Raw genomic sequence first — 15,786 nt, forward strand, 5'->3', positions numbered from 1 at the left:
ACCCAAACCCCAAACTTTAAGCAAGATACAAAACGTAACACTCCTCTGACATGTACATTTTCCAATATGATTACTTTGGAGACACAGAATAACAGAACAGCAGTTTTAACAATGTCTCTATGAAGGATAGTGGCAGTTGTGTGAGATCCTGCTCAAATTCACTGTTGTCCCATCTAGGAAACCAGAACAAGCTCCCCTCAGCACTGTTAAACCATCCTGTCCCCAAGCACTGCAGGCAGGGCTGCAGCTGAGCTTTGTCATGAGTGCAGCGTGGCTTTTGCTTTCTGCAATACTTTTTTAACTGCAGCAGCAGCAACAATCCCCCTGCACTTAGATGGGGCTTCACACCCTGTTGAAGGAGAGAGCATGGGCTGGGTAAGACAACTCATTTTTATTAAATAGAGCTTGACCTGTCAACCATCAGTGTTTTGTCATGCAAAACCAAAGCGGGTTCAGGGTAGAACTGCAACAAGCAGAGGGTGTATATCAAATACTCAGCTTGCAGCCACTGTGGAACTGTGACAGTGCTCCTCCAGAGTAGTCTCAAGCCCACACAGAAATACCTTTTGTGGAAATAAAAGGAAGTATTTGTTACACTGAGCCTACATGAAGACCAGCTAGATGGGCTTGTACTCTTGAACATGTTCAACATAAAATATGTACAGGTGAAGAGTTTGGTGTTAGCAGGTCCCCCTGCCAGATACTTACTCTGAACCTCTCTAAAATAAGAGCTACCAGCAGGATTTCTGCCCTCTTAATCTGGATAAGGAACAGGTTTTGCCATAAACTTCTGATGCTGAATGAGAGAATCCTCTGCTGCTCTGGCAGTGTATGTGTGCCTTTCTAAAACAGCCATTAAGATGGCTGGGGTTTCTTAAGGCCTCTGGGAAAAGGTGGTATTTGTGCTGCAGAGCTCTCATGGTGCAATAAGGCCACTCAAAACCACCTTTGTGCTGTGAAGATACTTCTTTATGTAGAGGTAGCTAAAAATCCATGTGCTGTATGAGGGACAAGTGGACCCGCAGTCAGTCTTGCCATCTGTCCTCTGTGCTACAGAAGAGATGGCCAGAGGCTGACCTTTCCCTCAGGATCAGCCCCAGCCAGGGCCTGGCCAGGGGCACTGAGGTTTCTACTGAACCAGCTCTAGCAGCTGATGCAAGATCCTCTTCTGTCCGTAGCGCACGTGCAGCGCTTGCTGCTCCCTTCGGCTCAGTTTCTCGTAAGCCTCCTTGTTATTTAGCACGTCCTGCTCTGCTTTCAGGTCTGCCCCATAGGACTCCAGGGTCAGCAGCACACTGTCATAAAGGAGCTTCTTGCAAGGGGTTTTAAGTCTGGAGAGGGCCTCATTTGAAAGGGTGGAGTTTTCCTCTTCGTCACTGTCATCTTCCCAGCCATCTTGCTCTTTATACTCCTTGAATTCTTCTTCTGACATGCAGAGCACCTGTAGTGACCCAGGCAAAGGGATAAGTCACTGGCAGTGTGAGTACATCAGGCTTTCTCCTCTGTAGAACAGAAGAGCCACGTGGAGCAGGTGAGTTATTCCTCAGCTGTGCTAAAGCTAAGAGACTAAAACAAGCTTAGATACCCAAGTGTAAGTAACTGTGGGTTAGAAGAACGTTAAAACAGTAAATCTGAGTATTGGCAAGTCTGGTAAAGCATCTCAGCTGTCACCTACAAAGTTGTGACAGCTTTCTAGAACAGCAGTAGCCATGGAGCCATTCAAGACATGTGAGTACACACTGGATGGCTACTTCAGGAGAGGATGATGACTTAACAGCACCTGGGAGCTGGGCAGCCACAGGCCCCTACTGCTGTTCACACAGGACTGTTAGTGCCAAACTGCCTTCAGGTGCTCGTCCCTTCACTGAGCCATTCTGCACTGCTGATTTGCCCAGCTGCACTCTCTGCCCCCTTCTGCAGTTCTTCTGGCCATTCTTACCTTGAGGGTCATGGACAGCTCTTCCTCTGTCAGCACCTCATCCCAGCCAAGCACAAAGGCACCTTCCTCCCCCACCATCTCCAGCTGGCACAAGAAGTCCCACTGCTCTGAGACCAGCTGCTGCTGCGCTTCACTTTTGGCACCTGTTTTGAAGGCAGCAAGCTGTGAACACAGCCAGGACAGCAGCAGAGGGGGGAGCGTGAACGGAGAAGGGGAAAAAGGAGGCAGAAAACCAAGGCCTGGCCCCACCCCCTGGTTTTCATGTCATCCCTGCTGCACAGAGCTCCCTGTCCCAGAGGGGCTGGTGGCACTCACGCTGCAGCGCCGCCCTGCGCAGTGTCACCATCTGGATGTCGGCCGTGTCGTGGCTGTTGCCGGGGTAGGGCTCTGCGAAGCCGTACATGTGCAGCAGCTGCCAGTTGGCCATCTGCCCGTACGTGTTGAAGATCTCCTGTCCTTTCCTCACGGGCTGCGTTGTAACCATCCTCAGACACTGCTGCAAGCAGGGAGAGGAGAGGAGAGCATCTGAGCTGTGCTGAACCGACTGCTCGTCGGGGGCTTTCAGAGAGTCAGATGGCCCCGAGCTCCTCCTAACCAAACATGCAGCAGGGCTTTGTTTTAACGAGATCCAGGCCAGACTTGCTGCCCTGGGCTGAGACTCCACCTTGCTGTGCCCCCGTTCCCAAATGTCTTATTAAAACAGAACCAAGCTGTGACAATGCCTGGTACAGCAGCTTTGCACTCACTGGAGAGTATTCCAGGTTGGCATTGTGGTTGGCCACGTGATTCAAAATATCTGCTACAGGCACCATCATGGGAGGATTGGGCCCCTTCTCATCTTCTTCTTCCTCCTCCAAAGGTTCCTGAAAGCTAAGACAAGCCAGTGGTACACACGGCTGCACAGGGCAAGCTTCACCTTACACTCAGATTCTTGTGCAGCTGCAGCCTCTAACAGCCTGTACTCCTTCCTTGTCCGTGCTGCTTGCTGGATCAAAGCCCTTACTTCTCACCTGTAAGCCATGACAAATGCCACCAGCTCCTTATACAACTCCAGAGTGTGCAGTTTGGGGTCAAAGATGTCGGGGTGGGTCTCCATGAAAGGCAAGATGATGGAGTTGTACTCCAGCTGGATGTTAGCTAGATCCTTGTCCACAGCTTCTGGGATGCCTGTGCCCTGCAGGAGCCTTATTCGCTCTTCTTGAGGCCTGTTAGAAGAAAAACAGCTTCTTCTCCATCTGTACTAGTGCCAAGGGGTATAAACTTCTTCCTCCTTTAAAATCTCAGCTTCCCCCTGCTCTCCAGGTCCGTGTTCTGTAGCTCTGCCTGTACTGTAACTCCAGGAGGGCCCCTCAGGCTCTGGCCAGTGCCAGCAAAGGGCTTGAGCAGTGAGTTGTTACCCAGCAGGACCACCTCCCTTCCCAGGACAACAGCCCCTGGCCTGTGCCTGCCTTCAGCTGTAAGACTGAGCCTCCCCAAGCCCCCCTGCTTTCACCTTACCAGAACATGGGGTGGTCCAGGCTCCGGAAGCCCTGCCAGAGGGAGAAGTACGGCTGCCAGTGGGAGTTGCTGGCTGTGTACTCGTGGAGCAAGGCCAGCAGGAGAGGGACCCAACCAGACTGGCTCTGCAGGGACTCCTGGGCTACAGAAGCAGAGAGGATGGAGAAAACCTTAATTGTTCTGTGGTTCAGAGCCAAAACCTTATAGGACAAGCCTCCATGCCTGTCTTCAGCCTGGAGACCAGGGTTGAGCTTTTATTCTGGTTTGTCCTGAGCTGAACCAGAACTGGCTTCTCTGGAGTTACAGATGAGCTCTGCCAGGCCCCACAGCCTTGTCCTCCTCGGCCTGAGGCTCTGTGCCTTCAGGAACCAAGGAACTGTTCTTTTTCTTACCAGTTCTTCAAGGAAAGCAGCATCGTACAGGTGCCTGTCAGTTAGAACTTGGAGATGTTGCACTGATGGACTTTTCTCCCTGTCCAGCACAGCTCTTGGGGAAGTGAGGGGATGCCCAGCCCCCTCCCTTCCTACCTGGCATCAAACAGCCCTACAGCATCCTGCGCAAATCAGAAACCCGAGGCTTTACCACAGACCCATTTACTCCTTTAAAAGGTACAGCAGACTCGAGCGCCACAAGAAGCTTGCACTCACCTTCCTGCAGGAGCGCGTGGATGGAGGTGGTGTGCTGGGACAGCAGCGCCGTGCGAGGGATGGTGAACAGCAGCTCCCCCGGCTGCAGCTCCTCGGCGGCCAGCATGCCGTACCCCGCCACCGCGCCCTCCCTGCTCAGGCGGACCTGGGGCCGGAGGGAGCGGTGAGGGGCGGAGCGAAGGCACCAGGGCGGACCTAGGGCAGGCCCGGGCCGGCCCGCGGTGCCTCACCTTGGGGTTCAGCTCCACCCCGGCCCGCCCGCACCACGCCAGGAACCCGGAGAGGGGCTCGGCACTACTCTTGCCCTGGGCGCCGCTCTCGACCGCCGCCTGTGGATGGAACATGGGGTGAAGGGGAAGGAGCCGTGAGGCCGATCGCGGATCCCGTCAGCGCCGCCGTCCCAAGAGCCGCTGTGTCCCCGGCGGCCCGGGAGCCCCCGGCTTCCCCCGCACCTTGAACCTCTTGGGCGCCGACGCCATGACACTGCCAACACGTGGTCCCGCACCACGTGGTCCCGGTCGGGCCCTTCCGCGTGGGCGGGAGCTCCGCCCCCATGGGCCGGGCTAACGGTGGCCAAAAAGGGACAGAAAAGGTCGGGGGAGCAGCGGCGGAAACGCGCCCGGGAGCCTCCTGCGCGGGGGGCCTCGCAGTCCGTGTCTGCGGGGTCCGGCTCCGAGCCCCTCCCTGAAGGCTCTGAGCTCCGCATGGTGCCTCTCTGTGGGAGCCAGGGACCACCGCCTGTCTGTCTGCGGGTGTGTCCAGCACTCGGGGGGCTGCCGAGGGGCCGCGCACCGGTGCGCTCACAGCTCCAGGCGTGGGTAAAAGCTCTAATTAATCAGCGTAATGAAGCTTGTGCTCTTGTTCAGTCGACACCTCACGGACTCCCACCGTAGGTACGGGCTCTGATCTCCCCTCCAGGGCCGTTCCCCCGCTCATTAGTGCTGTCCCCAGCCCCTGCAGGACGGGGGCTGCCCTAATGAAGCCAATTAGTGCGCACGAGGCGTTTGAAGAGGCCCCACGGGGCTCTGTGCGGGGTGTCCCTGGGGCTCCCCCACCCCGTCTGCAGCTGGGTTCGGCTGTCATCGTCTGTCCCTTCCGAGCTGGCAGGGCTGGCTGGCCGGGTGAGCTCCTGTGGGGCAGAGGGTCCCCTCCTGAAGAACGGGGAGGAAGGGCAATAGAATATGAGGGCTGGCAGCTGTAGGTGCCCTCCGCGGCTCCGTGTCTCGGTAACGCAGAGCCCCCGGGGCTCCCTCCTGCGGAAGCGCCGCCGGGGCTCGGGTTGGAGCCGAGGCTGCTGCAGCCCGGAGCGGAGCTCGGAGCCTGCTCGGCCGCAGCCCCCGCGGCCGCCGCTGCCCCGGCGGGGCCCTCCCGCCTCCCTCGGGAGCGGCGCAGTTCCAGAGCCGCTCCCGCAGCATCCCGCTCCTCCCTGCCGCGCGTCCCTGAGCCTGCTCGGTGCCCGGTGAGATTCCCAGAACCCGGCTTCGGCCTGGCCTGCGCTGGCAGCTGGGGTGGCGTGGGAGTGGGAATATCGAAGTGGGTGCCCCAGTGTCCCTGCAATGCTGAGGAAAGCGGGGTCCCCCCCGCCGGTGGCAGAGCTGCACCCCAGAGCCCCAAAGTGAGCCTGGATAGCTCAGCTGGGAGAGCATCAGACTTTTAATCTGAGGGTCCAGGGTTCAAGCCCCTGTTCAGGCGGTGGCTTTATCCTTTAGGACCAAGAAAGGGAGCCTGTGGGCAGGAGCAGCATCCCTCTTGCTGCTGGGGCCCCTGTGGGGTCTGCAGGGTCCCCAGGGCACCCCCTCCTTTTCCTGTCACCAACTCCCCAAGCTGTTCAGAGCTGGCTCCATCCCACCTGACACCCACACAGCATTGCTCTGTTCTTCCAACCACCCAATACTCAGGGAGATCTCATGTTGGATGGTGAGGACAGACAAAGGAGCTATCATGGGTACACCTGAAAGGAGGGAGAAGGAGGATGGATAGAAAAGGAACATCAGAGCTGGAGGGAAGGAAGCCCAGCCTGGGCTTGAAACTGGGGGCTCAGGGATGGCTCCAGGCTGAGTGGGGAAAACTCTTGGGGGCACCCTGGGACTGTGGTTGACTCTCAAGGGGATGTGCAGCACCCTCCACTTGCCTCCTGGCATGCCCAGGCCTTCTCTCACCTTTGGGTGTTCATCATCCCTGTCCTTACTGCCCTGAGCTCCATTCTGGGCCCCTGCCCACCCAGCTCAGGCAGATGGTCCCTAAAAGCCACCCCTGGTGGCAGGGAAGCCATCCCTGGCCCCCTGACAGGGGGCAGAGCGATGTTTTTGCAATGACACTGCACCCACATCAACCCACGAGCTTATTTTATTGTCCTGACAAACTTTGCTTCCCGGCGGCTCCGATCCTTCCAGGCGCATGTGCCATGGCTCAGGCCGAGCTCCGGCCCATGCTCCGTCGTCATTCATTTCTTGCCAGCAAGAAAACAAAGAGATAATAAATAGGAAGCTTATTTGCAGGGAGGGCCCAGGGGACAGCCTGGGGTCACGGGGCAGGCTGTGCCTGGCCCTGGCTGGGGCTGGTGGGGGGGCTGCAGGCAGGACAGCCCAGCCCCGGGCCATGCACACTGTGGGGCTGGGGCACTGAGGGGTCTGGGGGGGATATAGCAATCTCTATTTAATTACATTAAAATAGACTATTTAAAAAAATTATTTCTAGTAGTTAAAAAAGTGTCGTGGTCCATCCCATTCCGGCAGGGTCACGGAGCTGTCCCAGAGCTCTGGGGACACACTGGCCAGTGCTGGGATGGACCCCAGTCTGCTTCACCCTGGGCAGGCCTGTCCGGGGGATGGGCTGTCACAGCGGGCTCCAGGGGAGGGTGCTGGCAGGGTGGCCACCGCGGGTGACAAAGCAGGACACCGTGCCACCCGCTAGCCCCACAGCCACGACGGACCAAAGGCAGGGGAGTGGGCACCCTCCCAGTCCCCACAGCAGGGCCAGTCCCGGGGCATTAAATGACGTGGCAGCAGTTGAACTGCCCCAGAGATAAGAGGCTCTCCTTGGAGCCCGGCCGGAGTTTGAAGGCCAGGGCTTTCTCGCAGAGCGGGAACTGCAGGAGCCTGTCCCGCAGGCTGCCCCCCTTGCTCTTGCCCGGGTCCAGCTTGATCACACTCTCTGCGCCCCCTTCAGGGCCTGAGCTCTCCGCCGACTGCTGGGCCGGGCTGATCTGCTCCCCCTGCCCGGGGGACGTGTCTGCAGGACTTGGGAGGGTGGCAGGAGTTGTCTCTGCCCCCAGTACCTGGGGAACTTCAGCTGAGCTGCTCTGGGGTGACAGGATGGCTCCCCTTTCCTTGGGGAACTCTGCTGAGGAGCCCCCAGGCTCTGTGTCCTCCTCCCTCCTTAGGGGCTCACCTCCACTTCCCCGCGGCACGGGGGGACCCCGGCCCCCACTCACTCCCTTCCCAGCCCAGGCCGTCCCCGAGCGCCCGCCCCGGCCCCCCAGCTCAACCCCCGGCCCCCAGACCTCCCCGCGGCCGGGCGGGCGGTGGGCACGCAGGAAGGCTCGCATCTGCTCCTGGTTCAGAGAGCTGCTCTTCCTCTCCATTGTGCTGGGCCTCTCCTCCTCCTCCTCGTCCTCCTCTTCCTCCTCACAGATCTGCTGCAGGGCCGGGGTGCTCTTGGTGATGGCGGTGTCAACGGCAGGGACCTTCAGCAGGGTCCCCATGGGCTGCCGGCCGCCGATGTCCCCTCCAGGGGGCAGCCGGGACCCCCCGGCGAGGCCACCTATCTCCGTGAAGGGCAGGAGGCTGCCGGCGCTGCCCACAGAGCCAAATGTGTCTGACAAGTTTGGCCTGAGGAAGGGGAGAGACGTGTCAGTACCCAGCTGGGCATCACAAAGGCTGTGACAAGGAAAAGGACAGGGGACCGGCCAAGACCCTGCACTGGGGACTCAGGATGCTGGGGAGGGTGACACAGGATGGGGGCAGCAGGGGGCTCACCTGCTCTGTACCTCCTTGGCCAGGTTGTAAACGAGACTGAGGCGGTGGCCCTGCTTCTCCTGCTTCTCCCGCAGCATCCTCTCTGCCAGCAGGAAATACGTGGCCGTGATGTGGTTGTAGCGGTCGGCTTCCAGCGCCCTGTGTGGGACCAGGGAGTTGCAGCAGCACACAAGGACCGTGCTCGGAGGGACCCCCAGAGCCCCTCAGTGGGGCTCCCAGCCCCGCATCCCATCACTCACTCCTGGATGGTGTCCCGATCCGCGATGTTCCCGCACGTCATGGCCTGGAGGATGATCTCGTGCTCCTCCTCAGACACGCGCTTGTGGGAGGTGAGGGGCAGCAGGGAGCGGCTGGCAGGGGACGGGTCCACCCCCTGCAGCCACGCGTGGCCCTCGATCTGCTCCAGGGACGCTCGCTGCTTCGGGTCCCGCTGCAGCATCCTGGAGATGAGACTGGGGGAAAGGAGTGACGTTGCAGCCCCGCAGCACTGTGTGAATCCCAAAGCAAGCGGCTTTGCCCGCTCTTCCCACCTCAGCTCCCAGGCATCTGCCAGGCCTGGGGCACCCACCCTGGGGGCAGCAAGTTGGGGTCTGGGGGGTACAGTGAGGGGGTGGTGCTCACTCAGCGCACTGTGCCGAGACGTGCGGGGGGATGGTGTAGCGGCAGTCCATGATCATGGTGAGGGTCTCGCTGTCGTTGGCCTCCTGGAAGGGGGGGTGGCCACACACCAGCATGTAGAGGATGACTCCTAGGCTCCAGATGTCTGCAAGAAGCAGCAGCAGCAGTTCAGGTTGCACTCACCATGGCCCAGGAGATTCCCCGCCCCAGGGACCCTGGGAGAGGCTGCCCCACCAGTGCTCACTGGGATGTTCCTTGGAAGTAACAGCCCCCAGGTCTTGCCCCATGGACAGGGGGACCATACTCCACCAAGGCAGGGAAGGACCTTCCCATCAAAACAGGTCTCAAGGGACTTCACCAAAGCAGTTGAGGTGTTATCACCTTGTTCAGGTAGGGACAGGAAGGCCAGTCCTGAGCTCTGCCCCACCTCTCCACTCTCCCCAGTCACACACCCCCCAAGGCACTGTTTCATGTCATTCCTCAGCTTCCTGATTCCCAAACCCCACCACAACCATCCTGACACTGGGCTGTGCTTTAGGAGACTCTACAGCAATCGGAGAGGGACATAGCACTGATCTAGGCTCTCCAGCTGCATAGGGACCAGCTGCAGCAGGATTGCTGCCCTGTCCTGGGGACAGGGATGGAGCCAGAAGCATCTTCACTGGCTCCTCCTGCCCAGCACACAAATTCCTGCAGATGTGCTGGTTTAGGATGCTGAGCACGCCCTGGGGCGCTCCGTTAATACCTTCAGCTGCTTAAGTCGAGTGTTCGAAAATTTCTCATCTGCGTCAGTTTTCTCTCTTCATTTCCCTTTGCAGCGCCACCAGCTTATTTTTCTACCGCCTCCATAAGCTATCCCTGTTCTCAACTCAGGATCCGCCTTTCCCTGAGCCAACGCTGGGCTTTTGCCTTTAAGGGCTCGTGTTTTGCTTTGCTAAATCCTCCTGCCCTAATTCCAGCCAGCCAGCCAGCTCGGATCCTGCTTCCCTCCCACGTCCACTCTGTCACGGCAGAGCTTCTTGGAGCCCCCAGCCCAGCTCCCTGTGCCCTCGGACAGTCTCCCCAGACCCCTGCACCTCCCCTGCACCAGGGGAGGAAAAGCACTGCGAGCCATGGGAAGGAAGTGGTTTTCAGGGTGGGGATGGAGCAAAGGAAACTTTCGGAGCTCCTCCGCCCAAAGAGCAGCATCCCGAGCAGATTTCCTTCCTGCCTCGCCCCGCCAAATAACCACCAGCGCCAGATTGCTGGCAGCTGTATTCTCACACTGCTTCTCCTGGCGGCTGCCACGCCAGGCTCACAGCCTGCTTGGGCTTTTTCCCTTCTCTGGCAACCATCACTCTGTGGGATCTCTGTGGATGCCGGGATGGTCTCCGCAGGGAAGACCCCGCTGTGCCAGGGCAGGGCCAGGCAGCCAAGCACCCAAGGCACAGGCTTGCTCCTTGCAGGGACAGCAGTGTCACTGTATGCTCCTAGTGTAAGGGGCCAAGTGGGAGGTGGTACCCAGCTGGCAGGACCGTGCTCCAGGCAAGGGACAGGAGGGAGGCGGGTCCTCAGGGCCCCCCTCAGCCCTTACCAACAGCCGGGGCATCGTACTCATCCCCAAGCAGGATCTCTGGTGCCGAGTAGGCCAGGGAGCCGCAGCTGGTGGTGAGCATCTTGCCAGGCTGGAAGCGGTTGCTGAAGCCAAAGTCGGTGAGTTTGACCACCCCTTGCTCCTGGAAGAAGACCACGTTCTCGGGCTTGAGGTCACGGTGCACCACGTGGAGCTTGTGGCAGTAGGAGATGGCATGGACGATCTGGGCAAAGTAGTGCTTGGCGCGCGGCTCGGCCAGGCCGCCCTCGTGCCGCATGATGTGGTCAAACATGTCCCCGCCGTCGCCCAGCTCCAGGATGAGGTAGAGCTTGGCGTGGGTGTCGATGACCTCGTAGAGGCGCACCACGTTGGGGTGCTGCACCAGCTTCATGCAGCGCACCTCCTGCAGGAGCTGCCCCGCCGCCTCTCCCGCCAGCTTGCTCTTGTCGATCACCTTGACGGCCACGCGCTGCCCAGTGAAGACGTGCCGGGCCAGCTTCACCACTGCGAAGTGGCCCTTGCCCAGCGTGCGCTCCAGGTCGTACAGCCCCGCGATCTTGCCCTCGCCGCAGCCCTGTGCCCCGGCCATGGCGGTGCCGTCAGGTGGGGACGGGCATCAGGCGCTGAGGGATGGAGGAGATGCTGAGCAATGTGGGGTGAGGGACGGGGTGCCCCAAACACCAGGTCCCCCAGCACCGCTGACACCAGCACTGCCAGGACATCAGGTCCCCAGCAGCCTGGGTACCCCTGACACTCTACCCCCAAGTCCCCATCCCGGGATGTAGACCCCCACCTATATCCCCATCTCCAGTTCATAGTACTCTGGAAATCTCAATTCTTCCATCTCCTAGGGCACCCCATAATCCCCAGCATCTTGAGCACTCCAACACCTCCCTTTCAGTTCCCAGCATCCTGGACATCCCGATACATGCCTCTACTTCCCAGCACCCCAGGACATCCTGATGCCCTCTCCTCCAGGTGTCCAGAACCTACAGCACTCTGAGCACCCCAATACTCCTGCCTCCAGTCCCTCATTACCCTAAGCAGCCCCATACTCCATCTCCTGGATCCCAGCAGCCTGAGCACTTCATACCCCTACCTCCAAATCGCCAGCACCCCTGTCACCCCGTACTCCCCGACCCCAGCATCCTGAGCACCCCAACAATACCAACCTCCAGGTATTCGGCATCCTGGCCACCCCAATATGCTCACCTCCACTACCCAGCACTCTGGGCACCCCCACACCTCCATCTCCAGTGCCCAGCACTCCGGGCCACCCCCATAGCGCCAACCTTTAGGTCTCCAACGCTCCTGTCACTCCCGTATCCCCTTCTCCAATCCCCAACATCCGTGCCACCCCCATGCCCTCACCTCCAGACCTCAGCACCCTGGGCACCCCCGTGCTCCCCCTCTAGCGCCCCGGGCAGCCCGATACCCACCCCTGTCACCCGGTGCGCCCCGGCGGAGCCGCACTCACTGGGGCGCGGAGCTGCGACCGCCGGGGCTGCGGTGCCCGGGCGCGCCCGCCCCGCTGACGTCAGGGCGGCTCCGGGATCGCGCCTTAAAGGGCCCGGCCCGGCGGGCCGAGCCGGGGCGATGCTCATCGCACCTCCGGAGAGGCAGCCCCCGGGCACCGCTGAGTCCGGCAGCTGCCGCGGCCCGGCTCGTTCCTGCCTGTTTGGGGTAGCGGGGACTCGGCTGGCCTCAGCGGTAACGAGGGCTGGTGATGAGCTAAATGAGCCGCCCGCCTGCCTGCATGCTTCCAGGAGGAGAGGGAGAGCCCCCAGCCCGGGCTTGTCTCCGGAGGGTCCCACCGCTGGGGGCTCCTGCCCGGGATGCCCGCTCATGGGCATCTCTGCTGTGCCACTAACCCACCCCATCACCCGCTCCCTCTCTCGCTGGAGCCTGAGCCACTGAGCCGGGAGCGCAGCCCTGGCCCCCCTTTCCCCCTCGCTTTAAGCCCGTCTTTTCCTGGAAGCGGCCCGGCGAGCGGCCGGCCGCCTCATTTAGCTCGTTACTGGCCATCGGGATGCGCACAAAGCAGATGTTGCTCGGGCAGATTAAAAAGCTCTCAGCGCGGCCGCCCTCGTTCCCGCTAATGCCTTCCCAGAAGTCCCGGCCCGCGGCCCCGCCGGCTGGAAACAGGCCCTAATGAGCTGCGCTGAGGGCGCCGTGCGGGGGCTGCTGTCCGCGGGGACCGGCAGCCAGCACCAAGCACCCGGGCCCCCCAGGGCTCAGCAATGGAGGAGCTGCGGCTGGATGGGACACTCGGCACCCAGCTGGGCCTCAGGAATGGAAGGGGCTGCCAAACCTGCTCCTCATCCAGGATGACTCTCTCCAGGCATGCGGGGTGCAGGAGGCATCCAGGTGCCGTGGCAGGGGATCCTCACTGGGTGTTGTGCGTTGGGGGACACAGATGGGTGCTGAGTGTTTACTGCAGCCACACAGCTGGAGAATGACACATGGCAGATGAGCTCCTCACTGGTCCTGTGCCTGCTCAGCCTGTCCCTCAAATGCAGCAGGAATCAGACCACGCCAGGACAGGGGATGTAGGAGCAGAGGATGCCTGGAAATACCCCCAGAGGTGGTGCTGCAGCCAGGAGCAGGGGCTCGTGCTCTGCTGAGGATGTGCTGGGAAGCCTGGGGGTCCTCCTGGTCTAGGAACAGCCTGGAGAAGGCAGAGCCTGGGGATGTCAGAGCCTGCTGAACTCTTCCTGTTGTGTCTTATTCCCCCAATTCCTTGCAGGGCTGAAGCCATTCAAGGCCACAACTGTTCCCCAAAGGAGCCTGGCTCTGGGGAGATGCAGGTTTTCCAAATAAGACATGAGTAAGAGATGCAGTTAGCACAGGTGGAAGTCTGGAGAATCTGCAGATGGTTTGTGGTCAGGAGCTGGAGGACTTCTGGAGGCTCTGCACTATGAGTGGATGCTTGCTGGGAGACCAAGATAGGCAACTTTCCCTTTGAAAACCAGTCAGGCTTGGCATGGTTTTGGTGAGGAGGTTGTAGCCCTGTTATATCTGTATTTGGGAACTAGGAGATGTCTCCTCAGGTTTGGTGCTGGAAAGGGAAGTGGGCTGCAAGGGCAGCGTGGATCACTTCCAAAAAACCTGGGAGTTTGGAGCTAACAGGGATCTGTTCCTTCCTGCAGCTGTGCAAGGCACAAGGCAGGAGTCCCCCCTCCCATGCATCACCCCACTGGCTGCCTCTCCATCCAGACAAAGCCCGTTTTCCAGAGACTCCCACCTACCTGGTAGTTAGCGAAGTCATGTGGCCACAGCACTTAATTAATGAAAAGCTGATATAAATCCCAGTAAACATGTGGGGAGGAGGACACTGAGGCAGAGGGCGGTAGCGGCGCTTCCAGCGAGCTCAGTGGAGCAGCGGACAGCAATCCCCTCTCTGCTGGGAGAGGTCAGTGCTTACCATGGGAAGGGTCCTGGGAGCGTGTGGGATGTGATGCCCATGGCTGTGGGGCTCCCCACAGTGCAGAGGGGTCTCTCCCAGCAAAGAGCTGGGTGGTTTTGTGGGATGGGGAGATGAGGAGTGGCCAGCACTGGGCTGCTGGAGCCAGGTTTGGAACCTCAAGGCTGCCCAAGCAGCAGGCACAGGGTTTCCAAGGATTTGGCTGACATTGGGTGGATACCACCTCCTGGCTCCTTTACTTTTGCTCCCTAAGAGATCACCTACTTTTTAGAGCCTTCAGGCCCCCAAAGCCCACAGCCTGGCCCTGCAGCTTCTCCTGTCCCCAGCTGTGTGTGCTGTGGTCCATCTCCCTGCCCAGCACTCAGATTCTAGTGGCACTTCCAGGCTCGGAGCCTGTCAGGAGCCATGTCAGATGTTTTGGCCACACACTGTGCACCTCAATGGTCTGGTGGCTGCTGTGTGTGGGGCAGAACCTGAACTGACACAAAAAAGATCAAATCTCAGTCCATTCTCTGTTGGTCTCCCCTTTCTGTGGGGAGATCATGAATGTGCCTACATGTGGAATACCCCACAGCACATGACAGAGCTTTGGGGGCTCCTGCTCCCAGGTGTCTGTGGACCCAAAAAAAGGCTCTCAAGTCCAAGGGAACAAACAGCTGGGAGTGGTAGCTGTGCTGGCAGAGGCTGCACCTTGCTGACATGGCACTTCTCGGGGTGGCGGGGGACGATGGCAGTGGAGGGGACAGGCCAGGCTGCCAGCAGGCGGGCTGATGCTGGCCAGCCCCCTCTGCACAGGTTTCCCCCCAGGACCATGCTGAACGTGCTGCTGCTGTGCTGTGGGCTGCTGCAGGGGATCCAGGCTGTCCTGGATCTCAGGACTGCTGACCTCAGCTGTGGGCACCTGCAGAGGGCGAGCGGCGGGCTGGAGCGGGTGGACAGAGCCCGCCCGGCCGGCCCGCAGCGGAAAGGGAAGGAGGCGTCTGCGGAGCCGGCAGGTGAGTCCCGGCGCCGCCTGCGCGCCACTGACCCCACCGGCTGCTCGCTGGGAAACCCACGGCCAAAACTGAACTGGGGATGCCCTTAAAGCAGCACAGCTTCTCCTGGCCCTGGCTAGTGACAGCGGCTTGGCAGCCCGCAGGGAGCGGGGTCTTTTTTTTGTGGGGACGCACGAGCAAAGGGAGAAGAATCAGAGCTGACCCTCCAGCAGCCTCCTGGTCCAGTCTCTCTGTATCTCGCAGGAGTTCTCCCAAGGCTGGGGTTTGAGCAGATGGCCCTGGGGGTCCATGAAGCTGATGATGACCTTGTGCAGAGAGGCAGCCTGCTGGAACCACAGGTATGGCTCCCTGAGCTTACAGACAGCCCTAAGAGCAGGGCGGCCTCAGGCCACAGCAGCCTTCTCTGTGTCCCTGGGGCTGGGGGTCTGGAGCTGGTGCTGCCTGGGATGGGGCTACCTGTCCATCACCTGAGGAACTGGGATTAGCTGAGGCTGCTCTGACCTGCAAGGGGCTCCAGCACTCAAAGGAGAGTGGTCCAAGGCTGTGCTCCTGTAATCCATTTAATTAACGTCAAGTGCAGCCCAGGAAGCCTCTGCAGAGCAGGAGCTCGGTGGGCAGTGCCCTGTGTTGCCTGGCTCAGCCCCTGGAGCCTCTGTTCGGGCAGAAAACACAGCACCGTTCGCTCAAGTTCAGGCTGCGCTCCGAAGTAAACGTGTGCAGCAAGGCCTTGAGACACCAATGCCTGCAGAGTGCACAGTGCTCAGCAGTGATTTCCAACAGAAAATAGAGCCCGGAGTTGAACACGACAGAAGCAATGCCAAGCTTCAGCAGCCACTCTTGGCTCTCTCCCACGCAGTTCTTTATTGCTGGCACAGCAGCCCAGGACCACCTCTTCCCCTCCTCTTCCTCCTGTCTCCCCTGCAGGCATCATCCACAGAACTGCAAGCTGAGGGCCGAGAGGAGCGCTCCCCCCGCCGCTGTGTCCGGCTCCTGGAGTCCTGCCTGGGCCACCAGATCCCCTGCTGTGACCCCTGTGCCACCTGCTACTGCCGCTTCTTCAACGCCTTCTGCTACTGCAGGAAAATCAGCACCGGCTTCCCCTGCGGCAAGAACTAG

At 60.1% G+C, this 15,786-nt stretch overlaps 3 protein-coding genes and 1 non-coding gene across 7 annotated transcripts; 2 read left to right on the top strand and 2 right to left on the bottom strand.

The window, feature by feature from the left end:
- Positions 1-949: 949 nt before the first annotated feature.
- On the bottom strand, positions 950-5,024 carry SETD6 (SET domain containing 6, protein lysine methyltransferase). 2 transcript variants are annotated; one of them, XM_041400988.1, is made up of 9 exons: positions 4,536-5,024; positions 4,314-4,412; positions 4,084-4,228; positions 3,437-3,578; positions 2,950-3,144; positions 2,686-2,809; positions 2,255-2,432; positions 1,940-2,082; positions 950-1,441 (listed from the first exon to the last, which is right to left on the bottom strand). In XM_041400988.1, exons 1-9 carry the CDS (start codon positions 4,560-4,562, stop codon positions 1,130-1,132), a joined length of 1,365 nt encoding a protein of 454 aa, XP_041256922.1. In that variant the 5' UTR covers positions 4,563-5,024; the 3' UTR covers positions 950-1,129. The 2 variants fall into 2 exon arrangements, with proteins under 2 accessions (XP_041256922.1, XP_041256921.1); XM_041400987.1 differs by having other exon boundaries at positions 2,255-2,435; positions 4,536-5,023.
- A 678-nt stretch (positions 5,025-5,702) lies between these two features.
- TRNAK-UUU lies at positions 5,703-5,775 on the top strand. The gene has a single exon. It is a non-coding gene; the product is annotated as a tRNA-Lys (tRNA).
- A 636-nt stretch (positions 5,776-6,411) lies between these two features.
- On the bottom strand, positions 6,412-11,792 carry LOC121333760 (SNF-related serine/threonine-protein kinase-like). Of its 2 annotated transcripts, none has more exons than XM_041400406.1 (6): positions 11,691-11,792; positions 10,252-10,874; positions 8,682-8,823; positions 8,300-8,512; positions 8,061-8,198; positions 6,412-7,913 (listed from the first exon to the last, which is right to left on the bottom strand). In XM_041400406.1, the coding sequence occupies exons 2-6, from the start codon at positions 10,838-10,840 to the stop codon at positions 7,073-7,075; spliced, it is 1,923 nt and encodes a 640-aa protein (XP_041256340.1). In that variant the 5' UTR covers positions 10,841-10,874; positions 11,691-11,792; the 3' UTR covers positions 6,412-7,072. The 2 variants fall into 2 exon arrangements, with proteins under 2 accessions (XP_041256340.1, XP_041256341.1); XM_041400407.1 differs by having other exon boundaries at positions 11,729-11,781.
- A 776-nt stretch (positions 11,793-12,568) lies between these two features.
- LOC121333762 (agouti related neuropeptide) lies at positions 12,569-15,786 on the top strand. 2 transcript variants are annotated; one of them, XM_041400410.1, is made up of 4 exons: positions 12,569-13,663; positions 14,471-14,670; positions 14,914-15,008; positions 15,595-15,786. In XM_041400410.1, the coding sequence occupies exons 2-4, from the start codon at positions 14,487-14,489 to the stop codon at positions 15,784-15,786; spliced, it is 471 nt and encodes a 156-aa protein (XP_041256344.1). In that variant the 5' UTR covers positions 12,569-13,663; positions 14,471-14,486. The 2 variants fall into 2 exon arrangements, with proteins under 2 accessions (XP_041256344.1, XP_041256343.1); XM_041400409.1 differs by having other exon boundaries at positions 12,569-14,670.

Source organism: Onychostruthus taczanowskii, unplaced genomic scaffold (assembly GCF_017590055.1).
Source record: "Onychostruthus taczanowskii isolate IOZ18803 unplaced genomic scaffold, ASM1759005v1 scaffold18, whole genome shotgun sequence".
NCBI classification, from domain to species: Eukaryota; Metazoa; Chordata; class Aves; order Passeriformes; family Passeridae; genus Onychostruthus; species Onychostruthus taczanowskii.

Excerpts from the sequence above, each read along its gene's own strand:
- SETD6 (XM_041400987.1), bottom strand. The coding sequence starts at position 4,562 with ATGGCGTCGGCGCCCAAGAGGTTCAAG. Across the intron at positions 3,145-3,436 it reads CTGGACCACCCCATGTTCTG|GCCTCAAGAAGAGCGAATAA; the intron begins GTAAGGTGAAAG and ends TTCTTCTAACAG. Across the intron at positions 1,442-1,939 it reads AGCTGTCCATGACCCTCAAG|GTGCTCTGCATGTCAGAAGA; the intron begins GTAAGAATGGCC and ends GGGTCACTACAG.
- LOC121333760 (XM_041400406.1), bottom strand. The coding sequence starts at position 10,840 with ATGGCCGGGGCACAGGGCTGCGGCGAGGGCAAGATCGCGGGGCTGTAC. Across the intron at positions 8,824-10,251 it reads GTACGATGCCCCGGCTGTTG|ACATCTGGAGCCTAGGAGTC; the intron begins GTAAGGGCTGAG and ends TGCTTCTTGCAG. Across the intron at positions 8,513-8,681 it reads GTCTCGGCACAGTGCGCTGA|TCTCATCTCCAGGATGCTGC; the intron begins GTGAGCACCACC and ends CCTTTCCCCCAG.
- LOC121333762 (XM_041400409.1), top strand. The coding sequence starts at position 14,088 with ATGTTTTGGCCACACACTGTGCACCTCAATGGTCTGGTGGCTGCTGTG. Across the intron at positions 14,671-14,913 it reads GGCGTCTGCGGAGCCGGCAG|GAGTTCTCCCAAGGCTGGGG; the intron begins GTGAGTCCCGGC and ends TGTATCTCGCAG. Across the intron at positions 15,009-15,594 it reads GCAGCCTGCTGGAACCACAG|GCATCATCCACAGAACTGCA; the intron begins GTATGGCTCCCT and ends TCTCCCCTGCAG.